The sequence below is a fragment of the Sciurus carolinensis genome, chromosome 7, assembly GCF_902686445.1.
Source record: "Sciurus carolinensis chromosome 7, mSciCar1.2, whole genome shotgun sequence".
NCBI classification, from domain to species: domain Eukaryota; kingdom Metazoa; phylum Chordata; class Mammalia; order Rodentia; family Sciuridae; genus Sciurus; species Sciurus carolinensis.
In genome coordinates this window covers 103,873,140-103,889,988 of record NC_062219.1, presented here as the reverse complement: position 1 = coordinate 103,889,988, position 16,849 = coordinate 103,873,140, and the positions used below count along the sequence as shown (strand labels likewise).

Below are 16,849 nucleotides of genomic sequence, written 5' to 3'. Positions count from 1 at the left end.
ATAACTCTTTAGTTTTTTTCTGACAATGCATAGTTTTAGGAATTGCTCTGTTTCTTGTCCTTACACTTCCCATTCTGGTATTTGTGGTTCTATTTCTGTTCCTCCATTTGCTGAATTAATAATTTGAAAAAACTACTATACTGGGAGGTAACTGTTGACAGGTGGGGAACGACAACAGGAAGTAGCTCACTGGAGGAGTGCCTTTGGGGTTTATATTTTGTTCTTGGTGCCTCAATCTCTCTCTGCTTCCTGGATGCCATCAGCTGAACAGTTTTCCTCCACTACATCCTTCCACCATGAAATTCTGCCTCACATCAGGCCCCAAGCAATGGAGTCAGCTGACCACAAACTGAGACCTCTGAAACCATGAGCCAAAATAAACTTCTCTAAGTTTTTCTTATTAGGTATTTTAGTCACAGTGAGGAAAACCTAAAACAGACATTGTCTTACTCTTCAGTTGAGAGATGATCAAAGACCAAATTCCATCTTCAGAACAGAGGGTGGAGCCTCAAAACCCATATCATAACCAAATCTGTGGCATAGCTAACCAGATTTAAAAAGGATTTTCCTGTACTCAGAAGGATTAAGGTGCTATTTCATGCAAGATGAAAACCATTATTCATAATTGCATATATAACTCTTTAGTTTTTTTCTGACAATGCATAGTTTTAGGAATTGCTCTGTTTCTTGTCCTTACACTTCCCATTCTGGTATTTGTGGTTCTATTTCTGTTCCTCCATCTGTAATCCTGGAAGAAAGTACAGATACCAAAGACTCAATCCTTGGGTCCTTGCACATGCAGAGTCTAAGGCAGGAATATCTTCCCTTGTTTTCCTAATACCATTAGCTATTTCAGCCTTTCCTCTAGGACAAAAAGAAAGCCAGAGATATCTCCTTTTCATTAAAAATCTTTAATTTCATTAGCTCACTGAGCCAAAGCATTACCAAGTTTTCCCACCCTTAAATTATACCAGACCCTTGGCAAAGTCTCTTCCTGCTGTCCCATCTCTGGCGTCACCAGCTAATCCAGGAATAAAATCTGCATATCCAGTAAATAGATTCAGTGATTAGATGACATTAGTGATATCAGAACTACTCACCAAAAAGGGACCCACAGCAAGGCTCCATGCTGAAGACTTCCGTGAGGTACTGGATATACAGATCAACCCTACAGAACATAGGAAGATCATCAGGAAATATTCAACAGGGCTAGACAGAGAGAAAACAAGGATGGAAGACAGAAGAGGTGTTACTATTTGGAGAGGGAGAAAGAAAAAGAAATTGAGCAGTGATGCAGAGCAAGAGTTAATGATAACCAGAACAGAGAATAAAGGAAACAGTGAGGGAAAGATGCTGTGTGGGGCATTGTTCTGGGTCAGGGTCAGGTGGTGACATTGGTCCCATACACTCTAGCTACTTTTCAGAATTGGGAGAGGGAATTTCTAGAGAAATACCAGGCAGAATAACTTCAGGGCAAAGAGGGAGCTGAGGGTGAGGAAGGACATGACTGTGCCCTTAGTATAGCCCATTTATCCAAAGCCCAAGATTAAATCTTACTAAAGATCCACAGCACAGACTTCCCTTCTTTGGGTACAGATGCCCACTCCCTCTACCCCAACCAAGTTCTGTAAAGTTCCACCTTACCCTTGTGAGGGAATGATGACCCCATTGATGGAAACTGAAATTCTGTGGAGGCCAGCTGGCAGTGGGGGCAGCACCACCTCCAGGCCCTGTGCCGTCTGTGCGTGTATCTGAGCCAAAGTGTCCTGGATGTGGGTTTCCACATCCAAATCTGAATAGTTCAGCATCTGGGCCATTCCAATGAAGAGGGTCTCGCCTCCTGGGTTGAGAAGAATCTGCTTAGAAATCTCTGATGAGGGTTTGTAGCCTCAACCTCTTACACTGCACCAAAACACTTTTAGGATTAAATACATGGTCAGCCCTGAATATAATACTGTAATTAAGACTTTTAACCTAACTTTTTTCATGAAATTTCTAATAAATCTTTTAATAGAGCTACCACCTAAAACCTCAATGGTGTGAAGAGCAAAACCATCAGGGCAATTATACTCAAGAAGCACTAACTTAATCCTCATAAAGGCAACTCAAGAATAAGTTTGAAGAGCTAATGGTCTTCACCACCAGAAAATCCTGTTGTCCTTTCTCCAAATTTCCTTTTCTATCAATAGAAATCTAAAGCTCTATCTCCTGTGTGCAATGAACCTTAACATAATACTGTGTGAGTGTAATAGCTCATAGTTTACAGTGCTTTCATTTACATGATCCCATTTGATCACCTCTGTCCTGATGACACATATGAAACAGTATGACTGACATTTTGCATTTGAGGAAAGAAGTTCAGCAACAAAAGCCTCATAACTAATGAATGGAAAAGTCAAGGCCTGGACCCAGACTTTATTTTGAATTTCCATAGTTTTTTGGTGTAATTAGCAACTCTACTAAAATTCTGGATATTAAAGACAGTAGAATGAATCATATATTATTTTCCTACGTTCACATATGAATACAAAACCAGTGAAACTCCAAATCATGTACAACTATAAGAATGGGATCCTAATTAGAATAAGTTGTACTGCATGTATGTATGATATATCAAAATACACTCTACTGTCATGCACATCTAAAAAGAACAAATAAAATAAATTGATTAATTTAATTAAAGAAAATGCTATGAGCACTTTAATTCAATTCCTTGTAACTCAAATACACACTGAGTCCTATAAAAAGATACCACAAGGGGCACAAAAACAGTTAAATACAGACACGCCCTCAAAGAAGATCTCAAAAAATAATGAAATAGGGGGCAAAATCACACCAATAGAAGATATGCTACAATAGAGGTCATAATTAAGAATAAGATTATTCAAATCAGAACAGCATTCTGAATGTCAGGAAAGGTCTTATGTTAGGACAAAATGGCACTTGAAGTTTAATTCAAAAGATAAATCCCAAGAGACAATGATAAGTAATAGGGGGCTTAAAATCCAATTTTTCATATTTCTTAATTTTATCTAGTCTTGCATTGTACTTTCTCATTTAGTCAGCTAGTGGTTTGGGCAAAACCAAAGAGAATTGGGTGACTTTTTGGGAGTGAGACACATGTAGATACCAGTAGGGACTCTATGAGGTTAAGTCAGGTTCATAGACTTCTGTGGATGAACACCAGAAAAGCTAATGCTGAGGAGTATCTACTGAATTTAATGTATTGTGACATTACATTAGAAATCTCCAAAGATTTCTAACTAAGGGAAGAATATATTGAAGCTATTCTTCCAGTCTATAGGATAAAAATAAACAATAGGGAAGGAAAAATACAGTCTTCAGATACTAGTCTTCAGGAAGTCCAGAATCAAGCATGCAACCACAGGTGTGGAAATAAGTATATCTGTCTTTCCTATGTCTCAGTGTGCCCATAGCTTGGGTAGATCACCTCTGCAGTTCCTTCAGCCTTTAACTTTGCAGAACCACTGCACAGTTGACAGCTATAGGCTCCATGTCAACTAGATGAAGAGGAGAAAGAGGTTTCTTGGAAAAGTCAAAAAAGAGGGATGTGATTTAGTGGGGAGACTGTAACTCTGCATTCAAATCCTTGATCTGCCATATATTACCTCTTTGACTTTGGAGAACTCACTCTGGGCCCTCAAACCTTAGATTTTTCATCAACAAGATGGTAATAAAGTTCATGTCAAGTTGTTTGTTGTAAGAATTAACAGATATCCTGAGGAAGCAAATAAGGTATAGAACACACACCCAAAAAATATCAACTGACTTCATATTATTCTCACTTCCACATCCTCTTTCCTTCTTCATGTCTTCCCAACCTCTTCTTCAAAGTCTGAGGTTGTATATTAAATCAAACTAAATTTGACCTGGGGCTTCCTGCATGCTTTGAGTCCCTGTGCAATAAACTACCATCTAGCTAACTACAAATTAACTAACTACAAATTAAGTAGTAAACAAACTGAAATCCTAATGTATAAGTATATCCTTTGTAATAACTAGCTGAGTCTCAGTCAATCATAGCAGATGAGTTTCAGCCAATCATAGGCTGTCAAGTGATCAGTCCATACTCAAATATGGCAAAGGGGGAGCTATAGCTGGTCAAGCTGCTTTTTGTCTCACTTCCATTTTCTTTCTATGCCTGCTGCCTTCCCACACTGCAGAGAGAAGTGCTATGAACCTCTTCTGGTTTTGAAGGCTGCTAAATTTGTAAATCATTCTTTACTCAAACTGTTAAATTTCATTTGTCAAAAGTATTCCTTTAATAAGTGGTTGAGCTGGTGTTCACTCAGATGAAATTCTTTCTGACTATAATAACCACATTAATCATCCTGCACATCAAATGCTTCCTCCTCGCTCTCTCTCCCCCCTCACTTTCTTCCGTGTCATCTTGGCATCATTGTTACCATCAGCATCATTTCCTGGATGGAGATGTGCAGCACCCTAAATGAAAAGAGACTTTCCCAATAGGCTACACTTGGTGGATTTTATAACATGTTCTTTATTATGCCTGTAGAAAGGCTTAAATACAAGTGTAAATTCTGAAAAGAATGCACTGCATCACATATGTCAATAACATGAACTTCCTGGGCACTTGGTAGATCGTCAAGCTAATTCTGAATATCTTTCAGACACTAATACAATGCATTTACTCTTTTCATTATGGGTAGGAAAGTTTACCCTGAGCCTAAGTCACTGAAATCTGAATATAACATGGAGCCCTCTTCCTGGTTTTCTACCTTATTGGGAAGAATCTATACCACTAGGGAATTTTACACACTTTGGTTGCCTCAGGCAGCAAATTCTTCTTCTGCACTATCTGAGCTGAATAATATTGAGAAGTTAAAGGACACTTCTCTTTAGTTATATATTCTTGAGCTATGGAAAATGAAAATAGTGCCAGAAAAATTGAGTTCAAACTTTTTCTTTGGGAAATAAGATGGTCTTTTTATAATAAACCCTTAGACATGGCTGCCATAAACTCCCTGTTACCTGGAATTCAAGTAACCAGAAAGGGATGTTATCTGCTGCTTTTCTGAATCTATATTGGTATGTAAGGATGAGGAATTCTTATAATTCCAACCCATCATGTCATTTGAATTATCAAAGGTTAAAATATTTCATGCAGTTGATACTAAAAACCCATTCTTTTTATACATATTAAGTCTGAAAGAATTCTTAATCTGGACACCTTATTCTCTAATTGTATTAAATTACTACCACAATAGAAATTGTTTCCAAAAATAAGGTTCAAATCTCAGCCTTGTTCCTTACTAAAGGAATAGACAAGTTACTTATTCTCTCTAGACAAGTAACTTATTCTCTTAGACAAGTTACTTATTCTCTCTAAGCTATCAATCCTAAAAATTAGTGGTAAGGACTAAATTAAGGTCTAATACATGTCTATGCTATTATTAGCACACACTAGGTACTCAATAAATATTTATTGAATTATTACCTTCAAAATCTCACATAATTTTCAGAATGAACATATTCTCAATTTTAAAGAGGAAAAAAGATGTAAAAAGAGAGATAACAAAAAGAAAATAGTTTACTGGTTTTCAGGGAAAAAAAGAGCTTTATCTAAAATACAACAACATTTATAGACCTTTGCTTTACTTTTTTATAGGCTAGATAGATGCTCAAAAATATAAAAATCTTATAACATCATGTATTTTACCTGCTATGCTGCTTCTGTTTCTGCTTAGAGACACAATCACTGGATTTAAAGAGGAGACATATGTAAATGCTCTGGGAAGAACTGTGGAATGACCCCCTCTGATAACAGTCACATTCACAATGTATCCATCTTTCCCCTGAAAAATGGGTTTTAAAATCCAATATCAGTTTGAGTTGAGAAGAGAAGAAATCCATATGGAATTGTTTTAAAAAGTTAATGAAGTTGTCATTAAAGGCATATTTATGACTTTTAACTGTCACACACACTCAAAGCAAGTATATAGATTAGGGAATTGCTATGTTGAACAGATGCAGAAGGATCTATTCTAAAAGGTAAACAAGAATGACTGGCAATTAACACACCAAATTTTTTGAAAAAAGGAATTTTAAAGAAATATTTATACCTAGCTAAACTATCAATCAAGTATCCAAGTGCTTTCAGACAGTCATTACTCAGAAAATTTCTTCCTGTATGTCTTTTGCAGCATATTTCTTAAAGTTATGATCTCACAGATAAATATAACCAAAAAAAGAAGATATAAATCCAAGAAAAAGTGAATCTAATGAGAAAAGTAATCAAGTGAAGTACTGGGGTAAACTTTGTAGAATAACCCAGAAAATAACCAACCTAGATTGACACAGGAAAACAAGAAAGCATCAAAGAAAAGGAGTAACTGGCATGATAATTTTTTTTTAAAGATGGTGGATTTCTATAGTAAGGAAGACATAATAAGAAAAAAGGAACTCTAGGAAAAAACAGAAATACAAAAAAGTATTTTCTATGTTTCTATCAGCATCATTTAAATAATTATAATATATACATGCTATATTGATTTAACAAATAAAGTTACTAGAATTCAAAATAATTTATTGTTTCAAAAATGGGACTAGAAGGAAGAAAAGCAGGTAAGAGAACATGATGGCTTATTTTCCTTTGAACCTTTGTATATATGACTTTGATCAAAATCAGAAGTTTACTTTTTAATGTTTATCTACTCTTATAAAGGAAACCCAAACAGTACAAATTTACCCATTCAAAAGGTAAACATATATTAAAAATATATATTAAAGACATAATTCCCAGGGTTGGCCAAAGTGCCCAAAATCAGACATTTGCACAGTGATGGCAAGAATAGAAATTGAAAAGGAATGTCAAGTAACTGAATACTAGATATCAAAAAAAAAAAAGCTTTATAATTTAGATTACTTTATCCTGGGGAAAAAACATGTGCTAAAAAATTATAGCTTCTAAGATGATCAAAATTTCAGTTTATAATAGAGAAAATCTAGAAATTATCTACATGCCAAACAACTGGAAAGAGTTAAACAAATTAAAATACAATATACTGGAATTTCATGTAGTTTACTTATAAAAGCCAACTTTTCATAATATTTAAGGAACTAGATAAGATGAAATTTCAGAAACAGTGGTGGAAGGATATTCTTAATCCTACCTTCCTATAGATCTTTGTTCACTAAACAGACACCTTTGGGGATCATGTGTGTGCTATGTATGTTGACCCCAATCAACCCTGAACAGAAATCCAACTACTGCTGTGAGTGGCTCACCACCTACACCAGGAAAGAGCCCCAGCTCCCTTTAATGGGCCATGATAGAGAACTAACAAAAAGAAAAAGAGACCTCAGGGTCTTGCTTTTAAAGGAATAGAAAGCAGTGAGAAACTACCAAAAAGACACTTCAAAGGAATCAGGTATTCTATAAGACTCAAGTTCCACCATTCAAATCCATGCCAAAAAACAGAATTGTTGGCGAAAACTAAGCTATTTGTCATTTGCTTAAGAAAGAAGAGGAATTATAAGATATTTAAACTACCACCATAATGTGTACCAGATAAAAATGCATTTATTCTGTGGCACTAATATTCACTGAACATGTAGACTAGAACTGTCTGGATTGTCTTATTATTAAAAGAATTAACAGATGTTGAATACAAACACCATCAGTGGGATCAATTTCCCCCTTCATAGAAAAATAGACAATAATATAAGCGTACTCCCATGATCAGAAGTTTGTGTCAGTTAATTTAATTTTAAGAAGTTCTTAGTTGAAGACCTTCTGTAAATAATGGTTGCCCACTCAGAGAAAAGGAGATGCCAAAGGATTCCACTTACCCTGGGTGGAATTTTGCACTGAATTCTTTGAGAATTGCTTGTGGTGATGTTAATGTCACAAGACTTAGATCCAAATAACACCAGACTAACACCTTTCAAACTAGAGCCTCGGATGGTGGCCCAGAGGCCTCCTGTAACAAAAAAACACATTTTCATATGGGATTCACAGGCATATAGGCAGACAAAAATTAATTACCCATACAAGAGAGAAAATAAAATTAAAATATGAATTTCCTTAGTCAAAACACAAAGTCATGCTAAAACTACAGAAGATTGAGTCAAAATATACAAATTACCATACACAGAGAAATATTGGCCAGAGGGCAGAAAGAAGTAGTGATGCATCCTGAAGACCTTTAAGAATAAAACTATGAATGCACTCTGCCACAAGTCAGAGAAGTACACAGACTCTGAAAAGTCTTTCTGTCCTAGATTCTAAAAATCATCAAAATATCTTTCCTGCAATCCTATAAAACTTATCCTTTTCCTGAGAAACCAAGAGAGCATCATGATCAAAAGAGCAATGTGCTCAGAATCAAGATCACAGAACACTCTGCTACTTGAAGCAGGTCATTTGTAGCATTGTCCCTCCACTCACTGGCTCTCACCTTCCTCATCTTAAATGAGGGCATTAGCCCTTCCAATTTTGATTTGATACCACACATACTAGGTTCTAGTCACCAGGATGGTTTAGAAATGACTGGCACTACCACCCACTGCGATCAGGATTTCTCTGCCAGCCACTGAAAAGCAACCAGCTCCTCACTACAGACACTGATCAGAAGAGAGATAATGCCAGTACTGCTGGTACCGTGGTATAGGGTCTTATTTGGAGAAGCCCTTTGTCTAGGTGATGAACAGAAAACTCATTTATCATTAGAATGGAAATGATTCAGGTCTGCCTTTCTCCCAAGAAGGTGATTCATGAGAGTATTGAAAGCCACCAAATAGACACTTTACCCCTTCAGAGTGGGGAGGGGATGGGGGCCAGAGGCATGTCAGGAAGAGAAGGGAAACTCACACAATCTAAAGAAAACCCTTGGAAACAAGGTGACTGAGTGGAGTAATGTCCTGAAGTTAAATACGTAGCTTGTCCTGAAGATTCAGAGCAAGGACATAACACACTTTTAAATGAAAGAATAAAATAGAAGGAAAAGGCAACATAAGAGCAACATAAAAGAGATAATATGTGGAAACAAACGATGTGAGAAACAAAAAAAGATGAAAAATATGAAGAAACTTTATAATGCTGCTGAAAAAAATTAATGGATAGATTAAAATTTAGGTAAGAATATTAAAATAAAAGGATGGAGTGAATATCGCGATCTCTCTAAATTAAACAAAAGTACCAATGCAATTCCATAACTAGATTGGACAATCTAGTTAAAAAATTCAATGAAAAATAAACAAAAATAAGTTGAGAGCAAAAATTCCAAAGGTAAGAATAAAGAGATCTTCTTCTAGGCATTAAAATATCTTGAAAAAAATATAATCAAAATGTTATAATGGAGCCTGCTTGGACAGCTTAATGGAAGAGAATAGGGAGTCCAGGAAGAACTTCAGATAAATATGTGGCTATAGGATATGATAAATTTGACATTTCACATAAGTGAAAAACATATGGACTATTTATTCAGTAAATTTTTAAAAGTGTATAATACTGAAAAAATTAAATCTGAATTTGTACCTCACATCTTTCACAAAAACATATTCCAAATTCATCAAATATTTAGACATATCAAAGAAAGCACAAAAAATCTAGGAGGAAATGGCAGAATTTTAATTTTATATAACTTCAGAGACTGAAAGTTCATTCTAAGTATTATATAAACCCCAAAGCCACAAAAGAAAGATATAACTTATTACATAAAAATTAAGTTATTTAGCCAGGTGTGGTGGCACATGACTGTAATCCCAGCTACTAAGAGGCTGAGGCAGGAGGATCACAAGATAAAGCCTAGCCTAAGCAATGTAGCAAGATCCTGTCTCAAAATAAAAGTTTTTAATTCTTAAAGAGACTGCTGATATAGATCAAGAGTAGAGAGCCTGCATGTATGAGCCCTGGGTTCAATCCTCAGTACCACCAAAAATATATATATGATATGTTTAACACATTTATGAATTGCAAAAAATAGAAAATAAAGAGACAAATAAAATCGCTAAGAAAGAACAACAATCCAAGTAGAAAAATATGAGCTAAGGAAATGAACAGACAGTTCATTAAAAAGAAGTTATTATGCCTCTTAAACACACTAAAAAATATTCAATTTCTGTTGCTTTTTTCCTAAAAGACTGATTAAAAAAACCAAAACAGCTGGAAACATGCTGTTTTATTAAGTTGTGGTCACTAATTTTCATATTCAATACCCACATAGAGAATAAATCATATAATCTATAAAGAGAATACTTTACATTTATCAAAATTTTAAATACATATAACCTTCTGATCCAGCAATTCTCCTTCTAATTAGAAAGTTCTACTAATACATTTACACATATGCAAAATGTGATAACTGCATATCCACACACAAAAGAATAAAGTTGACCCTTTTTGGGGTTGAATTGTGTCTCCTCAAAATGTATATGTTGATGTCCTTGTACCCAGTACTACACAATGTGACCTTATTTGGGACTGGGATTTTTGTAGATGTAATTAGTTAAGATAAAACAGGGCTAAATTGGGATAAAGGGGGCCCATAATCCAATATAATTGTGTCCTTATAAAAAGGGGAAATTTGGACACAGACAAGACACAGGAAGAATGCCACATGAAGACAAAGGTTGAGATCAGGATGATATTCTATCAGCCATGGCATACCGAAGGTTGCCAGTCAACCACAGGGAAGAGCCATGCAGCAGATTCTTCCTCAAAGGTTGATGCATGAAGAAACCAACCCTGCTGACACCTTGATCTCAGACAATACCTTACTGCTGTTTAAGGCACCCAGTCCATGGTACCTGATTACAGCATCCCTAGCAAACCAATTCAAACTGCTACCTCCTATTGTATAAAAAAAAAATTAACTCAAGTCTACGAACTAAAATAGTCTAAGATCTAAACTAAGTGTAATAATTGAAAAACTATAAGAACACAGGCATAAATCTTTTTAACACTAGATTAGGCAATGATTTCATAGATATAGTGCCAAAACCAAAACTAACAACAACAAATATGAACTGGACTTCAAAATTAAAAACTTTTGTAGCACTGGGGATGTGGCTCAATAGTACAGCACTTGCTTGGCATGCATAAGATCCTGGGTTCGATCCAGCCCCATGGAAAGAAAAAGAAAACACTTTGTGCCTCAAATAACAGTATAAAATTAACAAAACAACCCACATGATAGAATAAAATATTTTTAAATTATACATCTGATAAAAAGTTAGTATTTGGAATATATTTTTTTAAATAACTTTTAACTCAACAATAAAATGAAAATAACCCAACTTTCAGTATTGGCAAAGGATTTGAGCAATCACTTCTCCAAAGAAGTTAAACAAGTGGCCATAAGTACATGAAAAGATGCTAAATATCATAAATTAGTAGGAAAATGCAAATCAAAACCACAACGAGTTACCACTTCACAACCATTAAGTCGGCTACTATAAAAAGCAAATGGAAGCAAAAACAGCAAATGATGAGTGCTGGTGAGAAGGTGGTGATGCTGTAACCCTCTTCTACTAGCAGTGGGAATGTAAATTCATGTAGTCATTCTGGACCAGTTTGGTAGGTCCCCAAGAAGTGAAAGACAGTCACCATATGGCTCAGCAATCCTGTTCCCAGATATGTGCTCAAAGGAACTGAAAATATGTGTCCCCCCAAATCCTTGTCAGAGGCACTAATTATTCTTAACAGTCAAAAAGAACAAACAACCTAAATGCACATCATAAGACAAATGGACGAACAAAATGTGGTATATCCATACAATGGAATATTATTTAACCATAAAATGGTATGACATACTGATACATGCTATAATAGAGACAAACCTTAAAAACATAATGCTAGTAGAGAAGCTAGACAAAAAAAAAAAAAAAATTGACATGTTGAATGTTTTATTTTATATCAAATGTCCAGAATAGGCAAATTCTTTGAAATAGAAAATAATTAGTGCTTGCCAGGGACTGGGAGGAGGGAGGAATAGTGAGTGGCTACTAATGAATACAAGGTTTCTTTTAGAGACACAGAAAATGTTCTTGAATTAGATAGTAACGAGGGGTGAAACTTTGTGACTATACCAAAAACCATTGAATTTTACATATTTAAAACATTAATTTTGGAGTCATATTGGCCAAAATATATTGTTATATTGTGTGCTGTATAAATATGTAACAACAAATCCCACCATTGTGTACAAGTATAATGCACCAATAAAAATGTGGAAAACAAAAACCAAAAAAAAGATGAATTTTGTGGTGTGGGAATTATGGCTCAATTTTTTAAGTTCAAAGAAATATCATTTGGAGTAAAAAAAAAAAAAAATAGAACAACTCTACTGGTACATGGCCCTAGTGCAAGCCAACATCACCTCTTTTCTTGGATGATGGTAATAGGGTTTCAGGCTCATCTTTGCCTCCCTGCAGAATGTTCTCATACAACAGCCCAAGTCAGATCATGTCACTTCACTTAAAAGTCTCCACTGGCCCTTATCTCATGCAGAATAAAAACTAACCACCTTTCATCATCTGCTCCTGGTCATCTACCACGCTTTCTCACTCCATCTAGTCCAAATATGGCAACCTCCTTGTTCCTGGAATCAGCCAAGCTCATTCTAATTCAAGGCACCTTTGATGTTTCTTTTGCCTCAAGTTCTCTCCCCCAGGATTTCCCCAGGACTCATTCCCACACTTCATCCATGTCTGCACTCTCCAGGGCCATCCATGCCATGCTTCCAATGCCAACAACCATCTTAGCACACAAACCCCTCCATTATACTTCGTTCCCTTCCCTTCTTGATTTTTCTCCTATATATTTACCACCACTTCCCTGAAAAAGGAACTTTGCTTTTATTTGCTGTTCTCCTAGCATTAATATTGCCTGGCACATAAGAGCTAAGTCAATTTTCGTCATTCTGATCATCATTGAAGGCAGTCATTGAGAAGGTGACACTTTCCATTCCTCATTGACAGCTGAGGTCCCTCTCAAGGGCACTCACACAAGCAGAAGATTAGTCCACCTAGCACAAGAGGGGACAAAGGGAGTATGAGAGGCACAGCCAAGATTGTCCTCAAAAAGCTTTTCAAGGGCACTTCAGCATATGGGTAAGTAGTGATTTTTAATATTATGGATTGTATTATATATATTCATTGCATACTCAGCTCTTCTTTTATTCTTTTCTGATAGTCCTCAGCCTGGTGTTCTTTAAAGCCCTTCTAGCACAGTTCTCAAACTGTATTATTCAGAGATTTTCTGAGGAGCCTTTTAAAATACAGATCAGTTCAGGAGTCTGGGACAGGCCTGAGGCTCTACGCTTCTAACAAGCTCCCAGGTGATCCAGATACAGCTGGTCCAGGGCCACACTTTACGTACCAATGTCTTCAGCATCTGGCAAAGGACTCTGCAGGGTGGCACAGTTAGTGTTGTGTGAGTGACTAACATTGGCTGGTGCTACGTAGGTGACAGGGGGAGAGCAGGGTGACAGAGAAAGTTTAAATGCAGGAACAAGGAAGCAGCAGCCGGAGCCTCTCTCTCTCTCTTTCCCTCCATTACCTGTAGTCTTAATAGAAGTAAATTTGCATCCAACTGGGATTTATCCCTTCTCAGAGTTTTCCACCTTTTGATAAAATATAAAGGGGTGATGTATGAGCCCCTCAGACCTTTAAATTCCTTCACATGTTTGGTACAGCATACAGTGACCAACTGATTTCCCTGGGACCAATATTTAACACTCAAGGTTCTACATCCCAGTTTTAAAACTCAAAATCTTGCATCCTGGGAACATACTCCATCCCAGGAGAACCGAGACAGTTAGCCACTGCCCCTATGCAAGGCATTCTGTGGAGGGGACTGAGCTACCCATTTGCCCATACGGTGTCTAGAATCTAGTGGGGAGAGATGAAGAAGGTTACTGTGGCCTAAACTGCAAAGTTAACTCTGTAAGAAGATCACAAATCTTGCAAATCTCATGAGAAGACTATTATATGCCCAAAACTCAAACTAGTAATTATTTGGGTTAACATGAAATATGAATTTTCACTCTCAGCCCTACTTGTCATCTGGATCCTTCCTAAAACCACTAAGAAATAAGAGCTTTCTCTGTTTTATGAGCAGAGAAGAGGTGGAGTAGCCCTTGTGATTCACTCTTCTAGGCCAAGTAGAGTCAGAAACAGATTGTTCCTTTGAATAATGAGTTTGCAGCCAAAATACACTGCTTTAAAATGTGTTCTAAGCTACAGGCTTCTGGTCACCAGAACAAACAATGACAAAAATCCAAAGCATTAAGGAAAGAGTTTTATGCTCCAAAATTTTTACATTAGCAAATATAAGCATGAGTATTCCTGAGGTTCTTACAATTCAACTAGGTTGTTTTTAAGTGGTAGTGTCCCCTAGAAAGCAGCAAGTCATGGAAAATCTCTAGTTTTCCATGGAACTAAGACCCAGTCCATGGAGCTGATATTATCAAGACCCACTGCCCTGTGGATCCTCACTACTCAAACAAGAGTTGCCTTTGCATACTAACCAATTATCCAAATATACATCAGTTAATGCACATTTGTAAAATATCAACAACGCACAAAGTTCCTAGTGGGCAAGGTCTGTATTTCACATTTGTTGAGTGATTTTACTTTTAAAGAGGCTTTCACAACTGTTGAGTCATTTCCTCTTACACAAGCTAGGTAGCCTATAGACAAAGCATCATTTGCAGTTGTATTGGCAAGACCATGACAGCATGGTGCATAAAGGCAGCAAGGAGACTTGACATCAGAGAACTGGTTTATTTGCTGACTCTGCCTCTTTCCATGTGAAGCCTTGGTCAAGACACTTCCCTCTAAGAACCAACATTATCTCATCTGAAAAATGTGGACAATCATCCTATCTGTGGGGCACGTGTGAGCATTTAGGATGTGTGCTACTCAGAAGAGGTACTGTTGCTGTCATTACCATTATTAGGAAACTAAGTCCCCTGGAAGCAATTGCAACTTCTAAGTTTACACATCTGACTTGAGATAGCACAAAATCCCAAGAATGTTCTGACTCCCAGTCCAGCATTGTTCCCACTAGGCGAATGGACTCAGTGACTAGGTGACTTAACCCATCATGCCTGACACCACAGCCAACCTGCAGTATGTTACAAGGGAGTTCACTTAAGGGCTCAAGGGTCTGTTGCTTATTAGAAGAAATGTTTAGAAAACAGAAAGTTGTGAATTACAGCATATATGGAATTTATTACACTGTAAGATGACATTTAGCATTCTGGCAAGAGAGTTAGCTTCAGAGAATGAGATGCATTGCAAGGCCCTGCCCATATTACCAATCTCTGCGGCTCTGGAAGGCTCCACAGTGTCCAGCCTGGGTCTCACATACAGGAAGAGGCCTTCTCCACTGGTATTGACAGCAAGACCAAAGGGTCTCACCAACACCAAGACTGGATGCACTCCAACTGGCAGCAGGTCTGTCTGACACACTACATTTGTTTGGTTTGAGAAAATAACTTTGCAACTTATTTTGTTCACTGTAACCTGTAAAGACTGGGAATCACCAGAGAAACCAGTTCCAGTAATATAAACCAGTAGATTGATGTCACCATCTGGAAAGAAGAAAGAAATTTAAAAACAAAAACAAAAAAACATCATGTGATATCACTCTTTCGCATCAAAGAATGAAATTATGGTTTTTGCAGGTAAATGGGTGGAGTTGGAGAATATAATGCTAAGAAAATAAGCCAATCCCAGAAAACCAAAGGCCAAATGTTTTCTCTGGTTTGCAGATGCTAACTCACAATAAGGGCGGAGAGGGTTGGGGAAGAATAGTTACCTTAGATTAGGTAGAGGAGAGTGAAATGGGGGTAGGAAGGATAGTAGAATAAATCAGACATTATTATTGTATGTACATATATGACAGAATGACTGGTGGGATTCTACATCATGTACAACCAGAAAAATGAGAAATTAAACTCCATCTATATATGATGTGTCATGGTGCATTCTACATGTCATTAAACAAATTTTTTAAAAAGCTATTGAAAATAAAAAAATTATTCTATTTCATTCTTTCCTCCTCAAACTCAGAAAGTCAAATACTGACTCAACTATTGGACAACTGCTTTTTCTTTTGTAGCACACAGACTCCAACTTAAATTTTCTCAAACTAGTAATGAGAGGTCATTGCTTAATTTAAAATAAATCAAAAGGAATATTTCAAAATAAGGGGCAAAGAGAAAAAAATTTTTGAGTTATCAAAAAAATCACTTGTTTCCCTTTCAAATAATAAATATATCCCCTAGAAGGATCCCAAGATGTATCTTCTACTGCATTATTCAACCTCCACTTAATGAACTAATACACCTTCTACCCCTCAGCACCAGCAACATAACATCTGTTAAAATCACTGAGTCTAAGATTCACGACCATCTCAGTGCCAAGTCACTAATCATACCAGAGGAATACCACACAGAAAGGACACTGGGAGTTGACTGTTGGAGGTATTGGAAAGCACAGGAACCCAGGCAATGAGCTGGTATATCATTCACTCTTACAACCACCTGAAACAAAGTAAAAGAAGTAAAATCAAATGTAGAAACTTCATATGCACTAGGATAGCCATAAAGTACTTGTGAAGATTTCCCAAATTAAAGTATGCTAATGACTCTCTTATTCCCATTTCTTTCTTCTATTTTCTCAGTAATAAGCCTAAAGCCTAAAATTGTAATGAATGGCACAAAACAGGTTAAGTGTTCTTAAAATTGTGGCAGAAAGACTGAAATTCATGTTTATAGTTACATATGCTATCTTTTTTATTTTACGATGGGATCTCACTGTTGATTCCCAAGCTGGTCATCACGAACTCAGGAGATCT

The 16,849-nt window shown here is 36.6% G+C and overlaps 1 protein-coding gene across 12 annotated transcripts in view; it reads right to left on the bottom strand.

Annotated features, from left to right (window-relative positions):
• Pkhd1 (PKHD1 ciliary IPT domain containing fibrocystin/polyductin) overlaps positions 1 to 16,849 on the bottom strand; it is a 463,263-nt gene that overhangs the window by 400,168 nt on the left and 46,246 nt on the right. For all 12 annotated transcript variants that reach the window (XR_007109414.1, XR_007109413.1, XR_007109415.1 and 9 more), the window contains 6 exons: positions 16,430 to 16,535; positions 15,306 to 15,581; positions 7,834 to 7,964; positions 5,702 to 5,837; positions 1,645 to 1,840; positions 1,101 to 1,168 (listed from right to left, as the gene is read on the bottom strand). Coding sequence is in view for 9 of the 12 variants with exons in the window: in XM_047557741.1 (XP_047413697.1) it covers positions 1,101 to 1,168; positions 1,645 to 1,840; positions 5,702 to 5,837; positions 7,834 to 7,964; positions 15,306 to 15,581; positions 16,430 to 16,535 (913 nt within the window). In the remaining 3 variants the exon portion in view is untranslated. The remainder of the gene's footprint in view (positions 1 to 1,100; positions 1,169 to 1,644; positions 1,841 to 5,701; positions 5,838 to 7,833; positions 7,965 to 15,305; positions 15,582 to 16,429; positions 16,536 to 16,849) is intronic.